At 30.4% G+C, this 19,123-nt stretch overlaps 1 protein-coding gene across 5 annotated transcripts in view; it reads left to right on the forward strand.

Moving 5' to 3' along the window:
- The window catches only part of LOC145691975 (uncharacterized protein ZK1073.1), a 463,195-nt gene that overhangs the window by 421,837 nt on the left and 22,235 nt on the right, over window positions 1–19,123 (forward strand). For 4 of the 5 annotated variants that reach the window (XM_081767283.1, XM_081767277.1, XM_081767298.1 and 1 more), the window contains exons 5-7: window positions 1,475–1,685; window positions 6,456–6,530; window positions 8,831–8,923. In XM_081767283.1, the coding sequence (XP_081623409.1) occupies window positions 1,475–1,685; window positions 6,456–6,530; window positions 8,831–8,923 (379 nt within the window). The remainder of the gene's footprint in view (window positions 1–1,474; window positions 1,686–6,455; window positions 6,531–8,830; window positions 8,924–19,123) is intronic. The other variant, XM_081767291.1, reaches the window with a different exon arrangement.

Consider the following 19,123-nt stretch of genomic DNA (forward strand, 5'->3'; position numbering starts at 1 on the left):
GACCAAGTATATAAGCGTATGAAATAGTAGCTAAAATGTCCGTTTTTCGCACAGGGAGAGCAAGTTTATGAAAAATGTTTGATCCATTTTCCATCGTAGTTGTTCTCGATCAATTGTATGTAAATTGTTCTCACTTATGTTCTATTGTTCCAGACTGAAATCTTCCAAGAGAAAAGAAAGATACAGAGCAAAGTCAAGTTAATGCTAAATGTATCTGGTTTTCTTTAAAAAAAAAAAAATGAAGAAATTTTACACTGTATAGGCCTATGCATTCCAAAAGTTAGATATAAATAACGAGAAATATTTCTAATCACTCTATTGTACACCTTTGTGGCCAAGTGTATATACTTTTTCTATTTCTTTTGCTTGTGCTTTTTTTCTGTGCGTGATCGCGAGTCCGATTTCCGACGGATGATTATAAGGCTAGGATAAAACCCAGAAGAATGGTTCGTTCCCACCTCTAGGAGTAGGTCGCGTTTCATGTAGCTCCAGACTTGGAAAGAAACGCTAAATTTCAGTTAATCAAATAAAAGAAATCTAATCACTCTAACCTCGCTAATTTTTGTTAAACCATTTATATTCATCTATTCTTTCTACTTGTGCTCGTTCACTCAGTTTGTGTCGAGAGAGAAGAGAACTTAGAACGTAAGCGAAATAGAGGAATGAGGAACGAGGGTATTGGTGACCACTCTACAAAATGGTCATCAATTTTTTTCTGAAAAATGGAAAGTGGCTTGGAGTAAGTAAGTACGTGGGTTTCCAAGTAATCTAGTTTGAAGAGCAGTTCTTCTTCTAAGTAAGCAACTGCTTGTGAGATTCTTGACATACCTGTTATTTAACATGTCGTCTAATTCTAGCACTGCATAACTATGTGTCTAGCAAATCAAGTTTAAAATTCATTGTGTTTTTGAATTTATCTTAATAATAGAGAAAGCACATGAGTAGGTTTCTTTCTCTATATGCTCTCAATTTCTAGCTGTAGACGTCATTTATGGCAAGCTGACATATTGTATCACACATTACGAGACACTATGCCATTTTTTAAAAAATATATAAATTTGCATTTGCTCTACTTGTATTCTTGTCCTCGCAACTTTAATTTAATCAGTTATTTCATAGAGTATTGCAGAAGATTTTCTTCGTCGATATTATATTACGTATGTCATTTTATTTACGTTATATAATGATTTTTCCCTTCACGATACTCATTATTCCGAATAAAACTATCTGGAATCGCTACTGTTAAGGGAAAACTACACTAGGTAACCAGACGCGACTGGAGGTTATGAAAAAAGTTGTACCCTGTCTTTAATAGCTTAAATAATTTAATGCAAAAGGGTTTTTCATTGTTTTGTCCTTGCCAATCTCATAATTTAGTTGAACTTTAAAAATAATCGTTCTGTTTAAAATCAAAAGCACAAGACATGATCTCGTATGTTTAAATTTTATTTTGCATTATTTATTTCTTTTCCAGATTTCAGTTTCCGACGCTACAAACATTAGGTGAAGATTTGGTGACAGTGTTGGATTTTCTTCACGTGAAATATGTGATCGGCCTTGGTGAAGGCGCAGGTGCTAATGTTTTAGCTCGCTTTGGCCTTGCACACCCTGCTCGAACTCTTGGCCTCATTCTTATCAATTGTACAGGCAGCACGGCCACTGTCATGGAGCACATGAAAGATAAGGTACATTCTTAAATACTTTAGATTTATGATTTAATAGATAGAATTTTAGAAAACTGTTTTATTATTATTTATTTTTACTCATAGCATTAGTAGTTTTAGTCACCTAATAAAATCAGAATTGTTCATTTATTTGTTTGGAGTTTAAAATCACTGTTCAGTTTGAAAGCTATGGTTAGTATCGGGGTGATACTTTCGCTCCTTTTCTTAATTTGTTGCTCCTGAACGTAAACTCAACAGTAATTATATTTTAGAACTTTAAACATAGTTAAATTATACTGAACGTAAGCTTGTAGTATGAATAACATTTAGTGTATTTGTATGTGCAGCTTACATAATAATTCGCTTCGGCGTTTTGATCTTCATAATAATAATAATAATAAAACAAGGCATCATGATCTATTATCTCCAATAGCGCAACTAGGACCTATGTTTGGGGAAGGGAACGACAAACAAACCTCCTTTAATGTACATGAATTTAATAAGGACCAATTAAACTTGTGGGGTGACAAACTTTTTGACCCTCTGACACGTTATTAAGTATAACCGTGCAAAATTTTGGTATTCTCCGTTAAACATTCCTGTGAAAAAAAAAAAAACATTCAAGAAGAAACACAGAGTGTTTCATAAGTCTGGAAAAAAACTACATTTAAAACACGCACTCCTAAATGAGAAATTTTTCTTCCATTTTCATTAAAAATATTACTCAGAAAAGTTAAATATACAATTTTGTTGATTTAAGGTTATTCTATTTCTTGTAAATGTTTTAAAAGTCTTTGTAGAAGGACATCAAATACGGTATTCCATGCAAACGCGAGGAAAATTTTCCGTGTATTTAGGCAGTGTTGCACTACAAAGACGAATGTGTCAATATACAGAAGTACTTCGAGTAAAACAATATGGAGAATTGAATTTTTAAATGTTATGCGAAGAGTTGCACTTTACATAATTTACATTTTTGGTGGTGAATATAGTCCATTCCTCACATCACAACTATTAATAACCATAAAGCTATTCCTGGCACAACAAGTAACGAAAAAAAAAGCGTTTTATTAAAGATAAGTCGGAAAAGCTTTGTTGGAGCGGATGGAAAAACAATGTCGGCACACTTTTAACAAACTATAATTTCCAAAACGAATGGATGAACTTAAAGGAATCTTCTTCATAAAATCAACTCATGCCAAAATATGCTCTGAGTGGAGGCCATGCGTCATGTAAACAGTTCGTGAATAGCTGTGACTTGTGTGTGTGTGTAAAATAATACCAACGCTGAAAATTCTTGAGGAATACCCATTATCGAACATTTTGACATAAATACGCCTTCTTCTGTTGAAGTTGATTCCGTAAATACGACTTCTTCTTTGGCATTTAAAAAATTCTACCCCAGCTCCTAGATGTAACAATTTTTAGTTAAAATATTATAGGGAATTACTAAGTTGGTGTCATATTGAGGGGGTAGTAAAGTAGGATTCAGAGATATTGGCGGGTGAGGCAACTCTTCAAATGAGGTGGGAACTAGGATTAGCTTATCGTTGTATTGGAATATTGCTGTGCTATCTTTACCATCTGTCAATGGATGGAACACATACTATCAAGCGATAATAGATATATATCTTTCCGAAAATAATCATCTGAAGTGCAATTTCACTCTCCAATATTTTTGAATCCTACTATAGTAATTTTGTATTGTAAGAATAACTTTGTTTTAAAGTACTAAATAATGATAGTACGTAGTTTTATGTCCAGAGAATAAAAACATATTCATTGTGAATTGTTTAATGGTCTTGATATTTTACTGTAACAAAGTTTATAACATTATGGTAATTAGGAAAAATTGATACAAAATAAAAAAATGTACATCATTCAAGACCTACATAGTATCACAGACAAGTCACAGTTTTCAGATAACAAGACGTAGAAAAGGTCTTCAAAGGGATGCCTCATCACTACCGTTACTTATACTTTGCCTAAGGTACAGAAGCACAATGTTTCTTTGAGGCCGATCGGACAAAAATAAAACAACATACAAGCTTCCGAAATTTTTAGTCCAGCGTTTCGAACAGTATTCTTGATTAATTTTGCAGTAATTCTCGGTTGATAAAAGTCTACAAATTTATTCAGATGTAATTTCCCTTGCAATCCCAACAACATAAAAATCGTCTTTTTTTCATCCTGTATGTTTTGTGATTCAATACTGATTGAATTAGGCTACGGATTGTACTAGACCGTTTTCTAGTGAAAAACAGAACTTTCATCTTGATGAAATTTTGAATTTGTACGAAATCAAAGAACATTCTACAATTCAAACGGAAGGACTAGTGATGGACAATCTGGTTGCATTTTTACAGAAAATGCAGTGCAAAATTACTTTCAATCAACCACCTAAGAAAAAAATACTCTTCTCCTTTAAGTAATACACAGTTTTATCGTCATTTAGATGAGAGATTGTTCAGTTATAAATAAGGTGTGCAGTGGCAATTTATTTTTCTGAACCAAATTCTATTCAACCAAATACAAAAGATACGAGATTTTTTTAAAAAGCCATTTTTTCCTTACTTCTATAGGAGAGAGAAAAATCCCAGCTTACTTTTTTTTTTTTACAGCAGTTACATAGCAGACACGTAATGTACATTCTATGTATACAGAATTACATTTTCATTTTTGCCGATCCTTGCCTTTGTTATATACCAACAATGGTTATTAGTATTTTTGATTAATCTTTTGGAACAATTACTTTTTATAGCAAACACAATTAATAACTATTCAGACAAAAGACTAAAATACTCAAACCTATTGGACAAATATTGGTTTGTAACAGTAGCAATAGAAACTAGTAGGTCTTGGGGTCACGAAGGATCTAATTTCATTAATGAGGTTGGTCATCGAATAGCAATCAAAACTGGTGACCCCCGAGCTACTGCATTCCTTTTCCAACGTATCAGCATCGCCATCCAGCGCGGGAATGTGTCATCGATCTTAGGCACATTACCTCCTGGTAAAGAACTGGACGAGATTTTTCTTCTATAACACACAATAAGACGGAAGTAGAGACATCCTAGGAGGCTGACAACCACTTTGACTATGTTCATGAAGAATGTTTTGAATCCAGTTTGGATAAATATAAATTCTAGGAAGTCATTGCTAATGCCGGTAAATTTGGGAGTGGTAGCAACATTATCTACAGATTTTACTTTGTTGCTCAAAATCGTTAAAGACCCGAAAGATATTGTTGTCAAGCTGTCCGATGTTTATTTTGGAACAAATATGCTATAACATATTGTAAATAAATGTAAATTTATGCGTACTTTTTGGTAAGGTATCGTATTCAATGCCATATTTAAAAATACACAACAATACAAACTAAATGTATACCAATAAATTACATGAAATATGAAGAAAGTGTACTGTCCACATTTTAAGTTTATTAATTAAATTAATAACTGTAATAAGAAAACAACAATGCTCCGATTTTGTAACAAATTCATTTACTCGTAATTTAAGTAAATTAATTAGTTACATAAACAATTTACAGCAATCGAAATACTTAATCGGAGCATTGGAAACTAATAAAGGGCAAAATAATAAGGATCAAATTATGTAAACAAACTAAATACGACAATATACAAAATTTTATCTTATTCATTTCGAAAATAGAAATTGCAATTGATCAGTGTAAGTGAAAAGTATATGCACATTTCATTATTCAATACTTTTAATCTTAGCAGAAACATATAAAAGAACATTAACACTACTGACATTGTCTTTAATACGTATAAGTAACCAACACTTCCTTTAGAAATGATTTCCAGTCAGTAACTAGGGTACGAAAAGTACCCTAGAACAAAACATAGATATGATGCTTCTTCCCAAATCTCAAATCTCAACAGAAAAATTCTTCATTATGCACATCACTTTCCAATAACAATGGATTAGTACGTATTGACTTACTGCAATAGCAGTGAATTTTCTTCATACAATTTTAGCTCAATAGCATTTTCACAGATTAATATCTTTCCACCTGTACGATCTGTAGCAACTCAATGCATTATATCCGCACATTATGAAATTTAAAATTTAAAATTAAAAAAATAACAATGTGAATACAGATTCATGTATAGTCATTGTATGTTGGAAGTGTAACATAAATCCCATGTGTTGATGTACCAATCTCCTACCAATTGTATTCTAACGTAGATTAGATATTTTTATTTTATTACGAGTCTCACCTCTTTAACCATAAGGATACGTAAGATAGTGAGTTCTTGACCGAAAATTTAACCCCTCCACCTTTATCCCCTTTGGAACAAGTATTTCAATTTTTTTTTTTCTTATCTCATGTTTCCGTGCCAAAAGGCGTAGTCTGTCCGAATTTCACGTATCCTTCTGTTCTTCTGGTTGACATATAAAACAGGACATATATATATATATATATATATATATATATATATATATATATATAATGAACGAATGAAGTCGGTTTGTCGTAAACTGTAGAAGAGTCAACAAAACTTTTTCTTCTATTTAGTATTATGATCTCCAGAAGTTCCTACAGTGCCAATGTTTTAGAAATAGTCTTTACGTATTCCTGAGTATTATCCATGATTGGTATACTAAATTTTTCATTATTTTCATGATGAGAACGTATTTGATTGTTGAAATTATAAATTATATATGGCATATTTAAAATATTTTTGTTATGATATTGTAATTTGTGCATTTAGATATTAAAACTACCATAATACTTAAAAAAAATAATATATTATTTTTGTTTAGTTCATGAACTGGAAGCTTGGAAGTTCCATGAGCACGTCGGCAGAACATTATTTGGTATTTCACAAATTTGGTCATGTGAGTACCCTTTTCAGCTATTATTTATTTTTATGATTGTGTTGTTTCTAACGATTAGAAACCCTTATTGTATCTTATTTTTTCTTTTTTTTTTTTTAATATGCAGATATTTCTTTATTACATATATGTGTAAATAGAACAACACATGCAAACAAATATTCACTTTTACATTATTTACACATAGAAATGTACAATTAATAGAATTATTTTTGTTCCTCCAATAGTTAGTAAGGGTTTATCTAATTTGATTTAAGTGTAAATTTAATTTAAGATTATTTCCTTTAGAGAAAAACAGATCGTTATACGTTAAAAAATATATATTGTCTAAATCTCACGCCGAATGCTCATCACCTTTGCCTCTTTTACGGATTCTAATAGTTAGTTAGTAAATAAGATACCCAAATTTTAGTAATTTGAAATTACTACGAACAATGGGATAGTAATTAAACATTTAATTCAGCGCCCTAGAAAAAGCAAATTCTATGTTCTGAATTACAAGTTCAGAAAGCGTAAATCATCAGTATATTTAATATTTTATACATTATATTCTATACTAGTAAGTGTTATTGAGGATTTCTGATCAATTAAGAATCTTCCTTCATAAACATACCCGTTCTTTAGGATTCATGTACTGTGCATCTTAAGTTGCCATACACTGATTCGTCCTCGTTAATTTCAATAATGAAAATTTCTTGAATGAATACTGAGAAAACATGATTTTAGTATCAGCTTTAAGTAAAGATTTATAATCAACCCTACACTGAAAAGAAGGGGAAAATGGAAGACATTCTACGAATCTTTCGTCCTGATAGCAGTAGAACGTTAATCTTGCAAAATATAAGGACTTAATAAAAACTAATAATTTTCAGCACCATTGTAAATTTTAACTTAACATTAAAGAAAGAGGAAGCTACTAAAGAACAACAAACTTAGATTAACTTGTCTACGATGTATTCTAAATGTCACGAAGCATTCCGTTAATCTTCCACATGGTTTAATCAGATTTCAAATAAATAATTGAGTAATCCTTATGAATTGTAAACCTTGCGAATTAAATAATAATTCTCCTTATCAATTATCGTATTCAAAAGTAAATTGATGCATATTAAAATAAATACGTAGTATTTATGCGTGCTATTCGAGTTGAAACGCGAAAAGATAAAATTGTTGCTTTAACGTCTTTCAAAATTGTCCCATTGCTTGCAGCTTTCTTAGCACAATTATATATATATATATATATAAGTGAAAATGAAGAACTGGTTCACATATTTGGGGACTGAATTTAAAACTTCAACGATGTTTCCCTCTATGCAACATAATTCTTTGTTCTTTGCATTATATTTATGTTTTTAAGGAAATTATTTATTTTATTTTCTAGGTTTAAAGCTGTAATATGATGTATATCCAATAAACTTAATGTACTTTTTTTTTTAAAACATTTTAGTCCTCTTCTATCTTCTACAAACTGCTGTAATATATGGTTTTCTTTATCATTTATTTCGAAAGTAAATTTATGTATACAGGAATTTTCATTATTAGATTATCTATTTTTCTTTCAAGGATCTGTCGTGTTTAATCATCCTCAAAAGTGGTCACTCACTAGATCAAGGTTTCGAATCCATGTTCCTCGTAACGTTACATAACTTTGTATTTCTATGGTTGGCTGAAAATACACTGACACTATATGCTACAATTTATACCACAATAATTCAGCAACGCGAGAAATATTGAGGGAATTAAATGAATGTATTACTTTCTTTCAAATAGTGAATTATCATCTAATTGATTAAATTATTCAAAACATATTAACAAGAATAGTTATATAAGAAAATATCTGTTTTATGCTGGTATGTAGAAATCTTAAGCAGAGAAAACGAAAACTACAATAAGTAGTACGTCTGACTCATCTTTTAGTAAATAAATACGGAAATCGTCACATAACACTTTCAATATTTATTTCTTGAAATATTTCGGAACACAATAACTTCCTTTATTGGTCAAATGTTGAAAACGTACAAGTAGATATCAATGAATTCACATAATACCACAGCACGTGCCCTCCGAATGAAATGTTCTAAATTAGAGATAATTTACAACAAAATGGGCTGCATAAGTATCTCATTCTCTGAAGAGGAACAGAAAATTTCCACATTTCTGTAGATTATGCATGACAGATACTCAAGAAAGAAACTTCTAATTATAAGAGAGTACATTTTCGGCTTACAAACCGTGTTCAAAATTATATAAAAATAACAATTGTTATAATGTAAATAATATATATATTGTATTATAATTAACAGAAGTTGCAACCTAAAAGAAAGCTTTCTTTGAGCAATGGTCAGAACCCTTTAGCAACCGTTCCTCAAGGTGAAGTGGTAGGATCAGAGGAAGAGGTAATCGATCCTTCCAAAACTCATAAGTATTTGCTTGACAAATGGGTTGGATACAACATTTGGGTCTCTACAGTGTTGTGTAGTACATGATTTGCGGTGGTATTTGATGTCAACTTGGTTTGTACACAGGTCTCGTGTAGATAGTGAAGGGATACATTAGTGTCGTTGGAATGTGTGGTCTAATTAAGGATAAAAGTATATACAGGAATGTAGTATTGGGATTCTGGTGCATGTGTGATTGGGATCAAATACTTTGGATTTATTCAGATTCTGTAGGGTTTGCATGGGAACTAACGACACAAGTTTAAAATGTGCACAAGATCTTATTACGCAATGTATAATGTGTATATAGTCGTGTTCAAAAAATCTCTCCTTTTCGTATCTTCTAAAATATGAATTACTTAACTCTACGTAGTGCAAAGAATTTTATATTTATTTGTATGTATTGATATAGAACAAGTAGTTCTTCGGTATGTTATTATTTCGAACAAGAAAATACAGAGCAGTAGTAATATCTTAAAATACTTGAAAAGTGTTTGGCCAAAGATGTTTAGTTTTAGGTTCTGTGTTCTATAGTATTGCTATACTCTTTCTGAAGCCTATGTAATGTAATAGTATATACATATTCATTTCGGCAGAAAATTATATAAACTTTAAAACTGAATGAATTGTAGAGATGTCAAGGTATAGGTGCAGATAAATGCATTATTTTCTCTCTCTCTATGTATAGACCTAAAAATATTTTTCCAGTTACTTTCTTGCAGTATGTTCTATAAACTCATACTGCTTTAATAGTGTTTATAAACATCATTATAGTTGATAAACATCATAGACTGGGAGAGTAAATATTTTGAACATGATTGTTCACCAATGTAAATATACTGGATATTTTTGTTATTCCATTTCGATATTCACTTTTGGTCATGACCACTCAATAAAATCACTAATGAAAACGGGATTGAATGCTATAGCGTTCGTTACTTCTAGGTGAAGGCTGTATATTCTGTCCAGTTTTGTTCTGTAATCTCAGATCGTGTCAATTTTCCTGTCTGTGATTTAGCAGTAGGTGGTCCAGTATCTAGTTAGAAATTGCAGGTTGGTAAATGCAATATTAGTCAACATCGTATGGGCTTTGTGTTGTACGAACAGTGTGTGCGAGGAAGTGATGTTGTTTTGAGGTAGTGCTGTCCCTATTCATTGTCACTCTACCAATTATTTCATCAGCAATATTGTCTTATTTGTTCGTGTGTAATTAAGTTCAAAAGTTCATTTCACGTCACTTTGGCAAATTATCTCATGCTCTTAAGTTATATTTTATACAGTAAACTGATTTTCAATGAGGTATTCAATGGGTGATAGACAAGAATATTCTTCGTTCTAGTATTTCTGTTCGTTCTGTATTTAAAATTAGACCTATAAGAAAAATCACTTGTGTAACTTTTATGTATTTATTTCCTGAATATCGAGAATGCCTAAATTTTCTTCTCACCTTTACAAAGACAAATCTAATACTTTCAGATTAATAATTTTGTGGTAGCTGTAAAATTAACACATAATATAGGAATTTAATATTTAAGGTAATTTTCCTTCTTTTTTCATGCTGAGACACTAAGTCAGCTTTATATATACATTGTAAAACAGAGAAAGTTTCAGAAAATTCTATTACATGATATAAGTAACACATATTTGGTAATTAATTTAAATTGGATTAAGTACTCTTTCCTTTCGGGCTATTTTGTAAACTATTCATGCAGTTGTGTTGAACATTACTTTCAATATATTTTCCGCAAGTTCCTTTTTAGATTTCCAAATACAAATTTCCGGAACAGAATACTTGTGCCCTTTCATTTCCTAGCAATGAACAATCCTGTTCATCTTCTATTTTCAATAAACATTTTTATTATTAAAAACATACTTGTGGTTTGAATGTAGTAAGAGTGTGTTTGTATATTCCACTATTGTATTTCTTGCACGCAAAATAGTTTCCAATGTCGATGAAACCAGGTAATACGAAGTAAATTTATTTAGTTACTTTAAGATTGAAATAATCTGATTAATGCTTGCAATATCATTATTGTAAGGGAACATGTCATTGGTTTGCCGCCGAACAGACCAAATAGTTTGTTAAATACAATTAGAAAAAAAAAAAAACATCAGTTTTTATTGAACATGTACTCTAAACGTTTAAATGTTGATGAAAAAATATTTGAAATGTTTGCATGTGGTAGGTGTTATATGGTTCAGTTTGTGTGACTTAATAGTTCACTTATATATGAAGAAAAAATTCGGTTTTGTTTTCTTACTTTCGTTTTGAGTATATAGATTTTTTTTTCTGAATCTAAGCTTGTTTTCTTTTTTCTTTTCCTCCTGTCTTTGTTTGTGCTATATGATCAGTGCGGCCTCCCGTCACTGTTTTCAAATTGACAAAGAAATAAATATAAATATTCGCATTAATTTGCAAGATTTCTTCTGTTTTGTCAAAAGTGCATCAGATATCGTGCAGATCTGTTTGTATGAGTGTACTATTTTCATGTCAACGAATACTTGCATGTTACATTTCATATTCGTATTGTATCTCCGGAGAATGTCACTTTCTCTCTCTCTCTGTTTTATGGCGTGTAACTGTGTATATAGGTAATGTCTGAATTTTCTGAAGGTCTCGAATTTTCTATTATGGTCTTCTGTTGTTCATTTGCTTAACAAAGTGAGCCAGCAATTCGTGTTCGTTTACAATTTACTAAAGTTGACACAAAAGTCTCACATAATGAGTCAGTATCATTAACTCTGTATGAGATGGCAAAATGTATTATATATCTATATCTGTATCTATCTATCTATCTATATATATATATATATATATATATATATATATATATATATATATATATATAGAGAGAGAGAGAGAGAGAGAGAGAGAGAGGTTATATAACATTCTGCCATCTCACCACAGAATTAACTGAGCTGATCATACTTCTATGTGTTTTACACTCAAAAAGCAAGATTAATAAATAGAATCAAATTCTATTATTAGTTAATTTGTTTAAACCAGTGTATGTGTGTGTGTGTGTGTGTGTAAACAATTCCTTTTTACAAGAGCTTCGTGTTTTTTTTTATGTCATGGCGAAGTTTATATTGTCACTGTATAAGATTTTTAAAACTTACATACTACATCTTCTTATCTCAGTCCAGAACTTCCCGGTACTATTGTATAATATTGAAACAGAAGTATTTTATAAATTATTTATCCAAGAGAAAGAAAAAGAAAAAGAAAACCGAACAAGTCAAAAGATAATCTTGCATTTTGCTGGTGCATACTTTGATACGAAATTACAGTCTCGTAAAATTGTTACACTAACAGTTAGCTTCCACTGTGGAAGACAGTAGGTATAAGAAGTATTTCCCAGGTTCCGTAATAAATTAGTTAAAAAAATACATCATTGATAAAAGTGCGCATGGCAAATATTGATCTGAGTAGCTACTCGTAATAAGTTCCTAGAAAACAACAGTTTGCAATGATATACTGTAATACGAGAATATGTCGTATAGCTTCCTGTTCTATCATCCGTTATGTATCTAATATAAACACAAATTCTGAATCACATTTTTGTTAGAATGTCTCGTAAGCAGCAGGAGGGAAGGGAGTGTACATGATAGGTGTAGTAGTAAAATATTCTATTAGACTCAGTATAGTCAAATTGTCCATCTTACTAAGCAGAATGCAGTGGGTTGTTCTCAATGGCAGTATAGTATCAAAAGAAAAATTGTAGCACTGTTCGCTCCGAAGCACGTTTCATGAAAACAATGTTAAGAGTCTCTTACAGCAGATCCTTGGATTCAATTTGGACAACAAATACAACCTAAGGGGATTAAAGTGCTGGCTAAAGTGGTCATTCATTCAGTGTGAAAATTCTGGCACATATTCTCGGAACGACTTTTAAGTTCGATTTGCTTTATCCATAAGAGCAAAATTCTGATAGAAGACTCATATCATATTGTGATGTTAATGCTTCGTCATTAACTGTGCTGCTTGTGGACATTAAGAGTAACAACACAGTACTAAGTATGAGGAGGTAAAATCGTAATAGAACTTTCGTCTGCATTAGGTTGAACTGAAAGAAAATACAGAAATAAACCCTAGGTAACTTTTTGTGCTAACGAGAGGAAAACGTTTCCTCGTAAGCTAGTATATTAAAATACGAAGTTTTTTAAGGCTAGAGGCGTGACAAAAATTTAGTTGGTGAAGGAAAAAAAAAAACTGTTAAAAGAAAGAAAAATCGCATTAGTGAAATTCCTTTGCATCAAATATGTATACATGCTGAAAAGAAGTAGTGTGATTATTATTTCAGTAGATGAAATTTTCCTATATTTCACAACAGATTAAAATCAATGCGTATTGAAGAAATACCTCTAACGAATAGTGAGAAAATATATATGTCAACTTAGATTCCAACATGGGATTGCTTGTTTTTGACATTTAATCGGTCTAGTTAAATGCAATCTGTTCGAAGTTATAAATTTTCCAAATTTTCACTAAAATTATTCCGCACACAATACTTACCTCTATTTATTCAACTTGTTTTTTCTTTTCTTTTTACAAATTTGTCATAAGGATTTACCTCCAATTGCCATCTTTTCCTGTACGTTCTTACCTTATAGGCATACGCACGGAACTTTGAAGAGTTTGACAAATTGTTTATGGAACTTAGTAATTGGTAATATGCATTGGCATTCATGGAACATTTGTTTCTTGAAGAAAGTTACATAATTTTGCATAATTAGTCTCTATGTAGTGTTAATTTTCACATTCGTTGGAAGTTAAGGTTGAACTGTTTCCTTGTTTAAAGTCCAAAAACTTATTTTCTTTATATATAAACTAATAACTTGTTGTTTTCATTGCCTGTGTTGGAAAATATTTTTTTTTTAAATGCTATGAGAAGTATATTATTTTCTATGTTAGGATTGGAAGTTCCCGTTACTATTTAAAATTTTGTTTTAACTTAGTGTAATACAACATAATAGAATTACAGTAAAGTTTACTATATCAAAACCCGTTCAACAATGCTTCTCTTATTTGTTATATACATTGGCATAAAGCAACGAAGTTATACACTAGTATATTATGCAATAACGAGTTGTTATAAATGTTATGGAAAAATGTAGGACAGTAAATCCTTGAAGTTGAATGTTATCCTTATGATAGGTTTCTCTCTGTTTTGTACGTCCTTTGTCGAAATCTTAGAAAACTTTTCTTTGTTTCTAAATAATTCCTCGATCTCCTATTCCTCTGTATTGTGCACCTTTAACATACATTTGAAACAATATTTGTTTTACAGTTACTTACATTATTATTTCATTTGCATTACTAGACACTGAATACTAAAAATTCTGAGCGCTGGAAGATTGTTCGTCTATTAGTAAAGCTACCAACAACATGATCAGTTTGTGTGTTGTGTTTTGGCGCTTTATTCCTCAAACACCTAATAATTTATCTTCTACAAATTTGTGGATGTAACTGAACATTTTATTTGAGTAAATGTTTTAATTTGAGGAATAATGCGTCAAATATTTTTAATTTTTTTTTTTTTGCTATATCTACAATTGTATAAATTATTATATATATATAAACACACCAAAGTATCAATAGGCACAAAACAATGGTGGAACAACGTTGTTGAGATTTAAGACCGGTGAAGTTTAATCTGTGAAATCATTTCATGTTTTCCGCATACACGAATATATTAAACAGCCAGTCTTGCAAGTACAAGTATATCGTACATTATATTATTCCACAAGAACATGAAACAAGCTCTTCCTTTTCTTAAGTTTGGAAAGGAAATATATTTTCTTTTCTGTCATTTTTATTTTCTTTCATATCTCTATCCCAGCTTGTGTTAAGATTATCTTTATTATTTTTACTGTGAGACTGGCAATTTAGGTTTTTTCGTTAGTTTATATCCAGTAATTATTCCATAGTTTTTCTCTTTCTTTCTTTCTTTTTCAGTGTCTAAAATGAACTACTTGACAGAAAATTCAGATTTTCTTCAGATCATTATATCTACATCGTAGCACTTAACATTAATGTGTTATGAATTATTTTTATTCTTGGCTTTACGATATTCAATGTAGTAATTATTCATGTATTAGATTCCTGTTCCAAAGTACATTGGACTTCATTCGTATCGAATCACTGAAAAGTTTCTTCTGGGGACGAGGTTAAATTTTTAAGGACATTATCTTCCTTCCGGTGACAATCCAAGTATTTATTTATTTTAATCATAGTGAATAACAAGTATAAGTTAATATTTCTCTGTAAGATTATTGAAGAACTTATCTGTGCTACAGAGATTTGCTCTATTTCCTCACATGGAAACACAGAATATGCATTTCAGCATGCAGGTATATAACGAATCGAATATTTTTTTTTTCAGAAGGAAAGGAATATTCTTGTACATTCTTCCTTGATAAAGCATAAATGTTGTAATTTAATTTAAAGCACGGATTTTTGAGAATACGTAAGGAATGTACGTATATAAGGATATGTATTTTCTCTATATCTTTTTCTTTGTGCGTATATATATATATGAGCTAAAAGTACGAAGGAATAATGTCATCAAGAGCTTAAATTTGAGGAGCAAGTACCTAAACTCATAGCGTAGGATTAAGGATCATCTCTTCACATTTTACATGTATACGAGATATGCAAAATTGGCTTACAAGTGCTAACGTGGTTACTTGATTATTAGCCTTTAATGCAGCATACTCATCAATATATCCTCCTCTGTAGCGGCTTTGATTAAACTTGTATTACACTATCATATAACAGATGTAGGTACACATTATTATTATTATTATTATTATTATTATTATTATTATTATTATTATTATTATTATTATTATTATTATTATTATTATTATTATTATTATTATTATTATTATTATTATTATTATTATTATTATATTTCTTCGAATATGGTCTCTAAACTTCATGTAACACAGCTGAGAAATCTATCAAATTTAATTTCATTTTCATATGTATCTAAACATTAAGTTTTATTTTCGTTTGAATACTCTTGCTGTTGTGTAAGGATGACGGTGTTTAGGGATAGAGCGCTCACCACTGGGGCGAGGGACCCCTGTTTCGATCCGAGGCCATGTGAGTTTTCTCGGGGTCTTCCGTGTCCTTCCGCATTCTCATTGCACCAATCATTTCATATTTATTAAAAGTCCATGTACTGAAGGGTATAAACGTGGGACGTTAAACTAGAAAGTTCATTTTTCTTACCGTTATATAGGCAGACATACTTTTCTTTGTGCAGATAATTACATGGTAATAAAATATGGATATTTAGATAATTCTAATACTAGCTCCTGTGTACTAGTTTCTTTGACTGTGCTAAGTTTTATAGTACTTGAGTCAGATTGCTTTGAAAATTATGTCCGCATATTTTCGACGTTCTGTAGCTGTGAAATTACGCGTTTGTGATTGTCATTTTGCTTCTTCTTTAGGGGGTCCTCTTTACGGCAGGATAATTAGTATGCGACAGCATTCGGTGTTTAATAATGTATGATGAATAGTTTTAGTACAAAGTTCATTGATTCACATGATAATTTTCGAAAACTATTTTTTTTTTAAATAAATAAGAAATCTCACAAGGGTGTCGGTAGGAGTTAACGTTGGATGCCTCCTTAATAAAAATAAATAAATAAATAAATGAAAAAACTTTGAAGTTAGTATAAGTTGTTAGATTATGCGGCTATTTGGCCAGAACACGCTAGCTTTTGATCTACGTAAACTTAAATGAAAATAGAATCTGATCAAAGTATACACTTACTATTACTAATCTATGTTACAATTTCGGCAATATATATTCGACAATTTCGGCAATTACTATTAATGTGTCTGATGAAGGCACCGATATTGCCGAAACTTTAACGGAGATTAGTCATAATAAATGTTCGCTTTGGTCAGATTTTTATGTTATTTATACATTATTCTGTTCTATGTAGAACCTAATAAACACTTGACATCCATATATGATATCATGACAGCAACAGTTAAATTATATTTTTTTTTCCTTTTAGTTATATAAATTAGTAACACTTTAATGGTTAAGTTACAATTATAGAATACCTTTATGTGTAATACTGTATAAAATACATATAAATGCATGTAAATACAATCATAGCCCTCCTTACATTTTTCTTTCTATACAGTGATATTTTAAGTCCACTACTTTGATGTTACAATGTGTCTTGTCCTTTTATTTATTTTTTTTTAAGATGTTGCAACGAATGCCCAATTAATTATGATAGTTAATTGTTATTGATATATTGTGGATATTACTTAAATAAGCTGGTTTGTGCATGATAACCAAACGAGGCACTAAAATATTAAGTCGAAATCGATTTGCGTTGCAATTGTATGTTGCATGATGCAAGTTGTGTTTTTTTTTTTCTTAATCTAACAGTGCTGTCAGTATACTATAAGTCTTTCACCATTCTCAGTGTTGTTATTGTTTGATTAAAATCATAACGTGTTGTGGGATATATATTTTTTTCTGTGGAGGCAGTTTTATTAAAACAAGCTTGATATGCAAAGAATATAAATAAGTAAATAAATTTCATATATATACATATATTTTTTTTTTTAAAAAAATCGTGATTTAGCCCTTATGTAGTTTTCTGTTTGGAGTGGTTCGTTCGTACTGTGAATAATGTTGTTATTTTCGTTTCATGGATTACCCTTCATGCAATCTACTACTCTACAGGTTCTAGACGAGGTAATGTTTTAACAGCACACCCTGAGCACTCTTGTCTCTCCTAACATGTGCTAACATTTCACGTACATAGAGAACAAACATGTGTAGCATGTAGACCACATAGTATATAGTCCCGCATGTTATTATTTATATTGTTATTATTATTATTATTATTACTGTTACTTGTATTTATATGTTCGTAGCTTGTTTGTAGCCTGCGTATTTCTTAATATGTATTCTATTTTTCTTTTCGTTTAACCATTTCCATTCTTGGTTTATATACATGCTGTATTTATTCCTTTTTTTTTAAATAGCTCTGTATAGATGTCCACATACTTCCTGGTTTGAAAAAGAACAACAAATGTTGTGTTTGTACCTACTTTTTTTTTTTTTTTTTTTTTTACGTAATTTAGTGTTTTTCCGACATGGTTGAAACACTTCTATTTACATGGCATGAATGTAGAAGAAGAATTAAATGGTAGAAGTTTACTGAAGTGGAACCTTAGCGCCCTAAGAAGCAATAGGGTAGCAGAATTTATTTTCGATATTACATCTTTACCAGATTGTAGTTACTAATAAACGAAAGAAAAGACTTCCAGTTCTGAATATATTTTCTCCCTCTTTTTTGTAGACAGTAGCAAATTGTATTAAACAAACAAGGTCATCCCTACATTCAAGAACTATTTCATTTAACTCAGTTTCAATACCTTTACTCATATCAATATTAATACTTAACATATAATCAAGTCAAATTATTTTCAATATTTATGTCAATTAAGATATTGAAATAATTTCAAATTTTATTAAACAAATGCAGAGTTAGTTGTGCATTCATGCCATTTGTTTAGTTTTGTTTGATCATCGTATGTGGTATATATGTGTCTCATGTTCTTTATTCATGGTTTTCTCTGGTATATTTAATATACGTAAATAGAAGTAATTATAAAATAAGGAAGGTGAACTAAACTCATAAAAGAATTTATGAAAACTGTTTATTATAATAAATTGTTGGAAATAATATATATTTAGAGTGCTTTCCTCCCATAACATTTTCAGATATAATTTGTTGTTGCTTCATATCTAAATAAATGATAAAACATTTTTAAAATTTTCGTTTTAGACCACAAACTGAAATATGAATTATTTTCCTTATTGAAAATATTAAAAGTCAAACAAATATATAAATTATAAAACAAAACTTAAAGATGTAATATGACACTTATTGCTAATAAATATCTCAAAATTTAATGTGAAAAATCGTTTCACATACGAACCTATTCGTAACCTTTTTTTCCTGCCAGGAAGTACATTAATCAAAACAGATGTAGACTAGTTTATCATTAGGGAAAGTTAAGATACTTTAGATATTAATTCACTATCTTAAACAAACTTTTATATATATATAATTTCTCTTTCTGTTGATGACTATACTGAAGTTCGA

Source organism: Thermobia domestica, chromosome 1 (genome assembly GCF_964235325.1).
Source record: "Thermobia domestica chromosome 1, izTheDome1.hap1.1, whole genome shotgun sequence".
NCBI lineage: Eukaryota > Metazoa > Arthropoda > Insecta > Zygentoma > Lepismatidae > Thermobia > Thermobia domestica.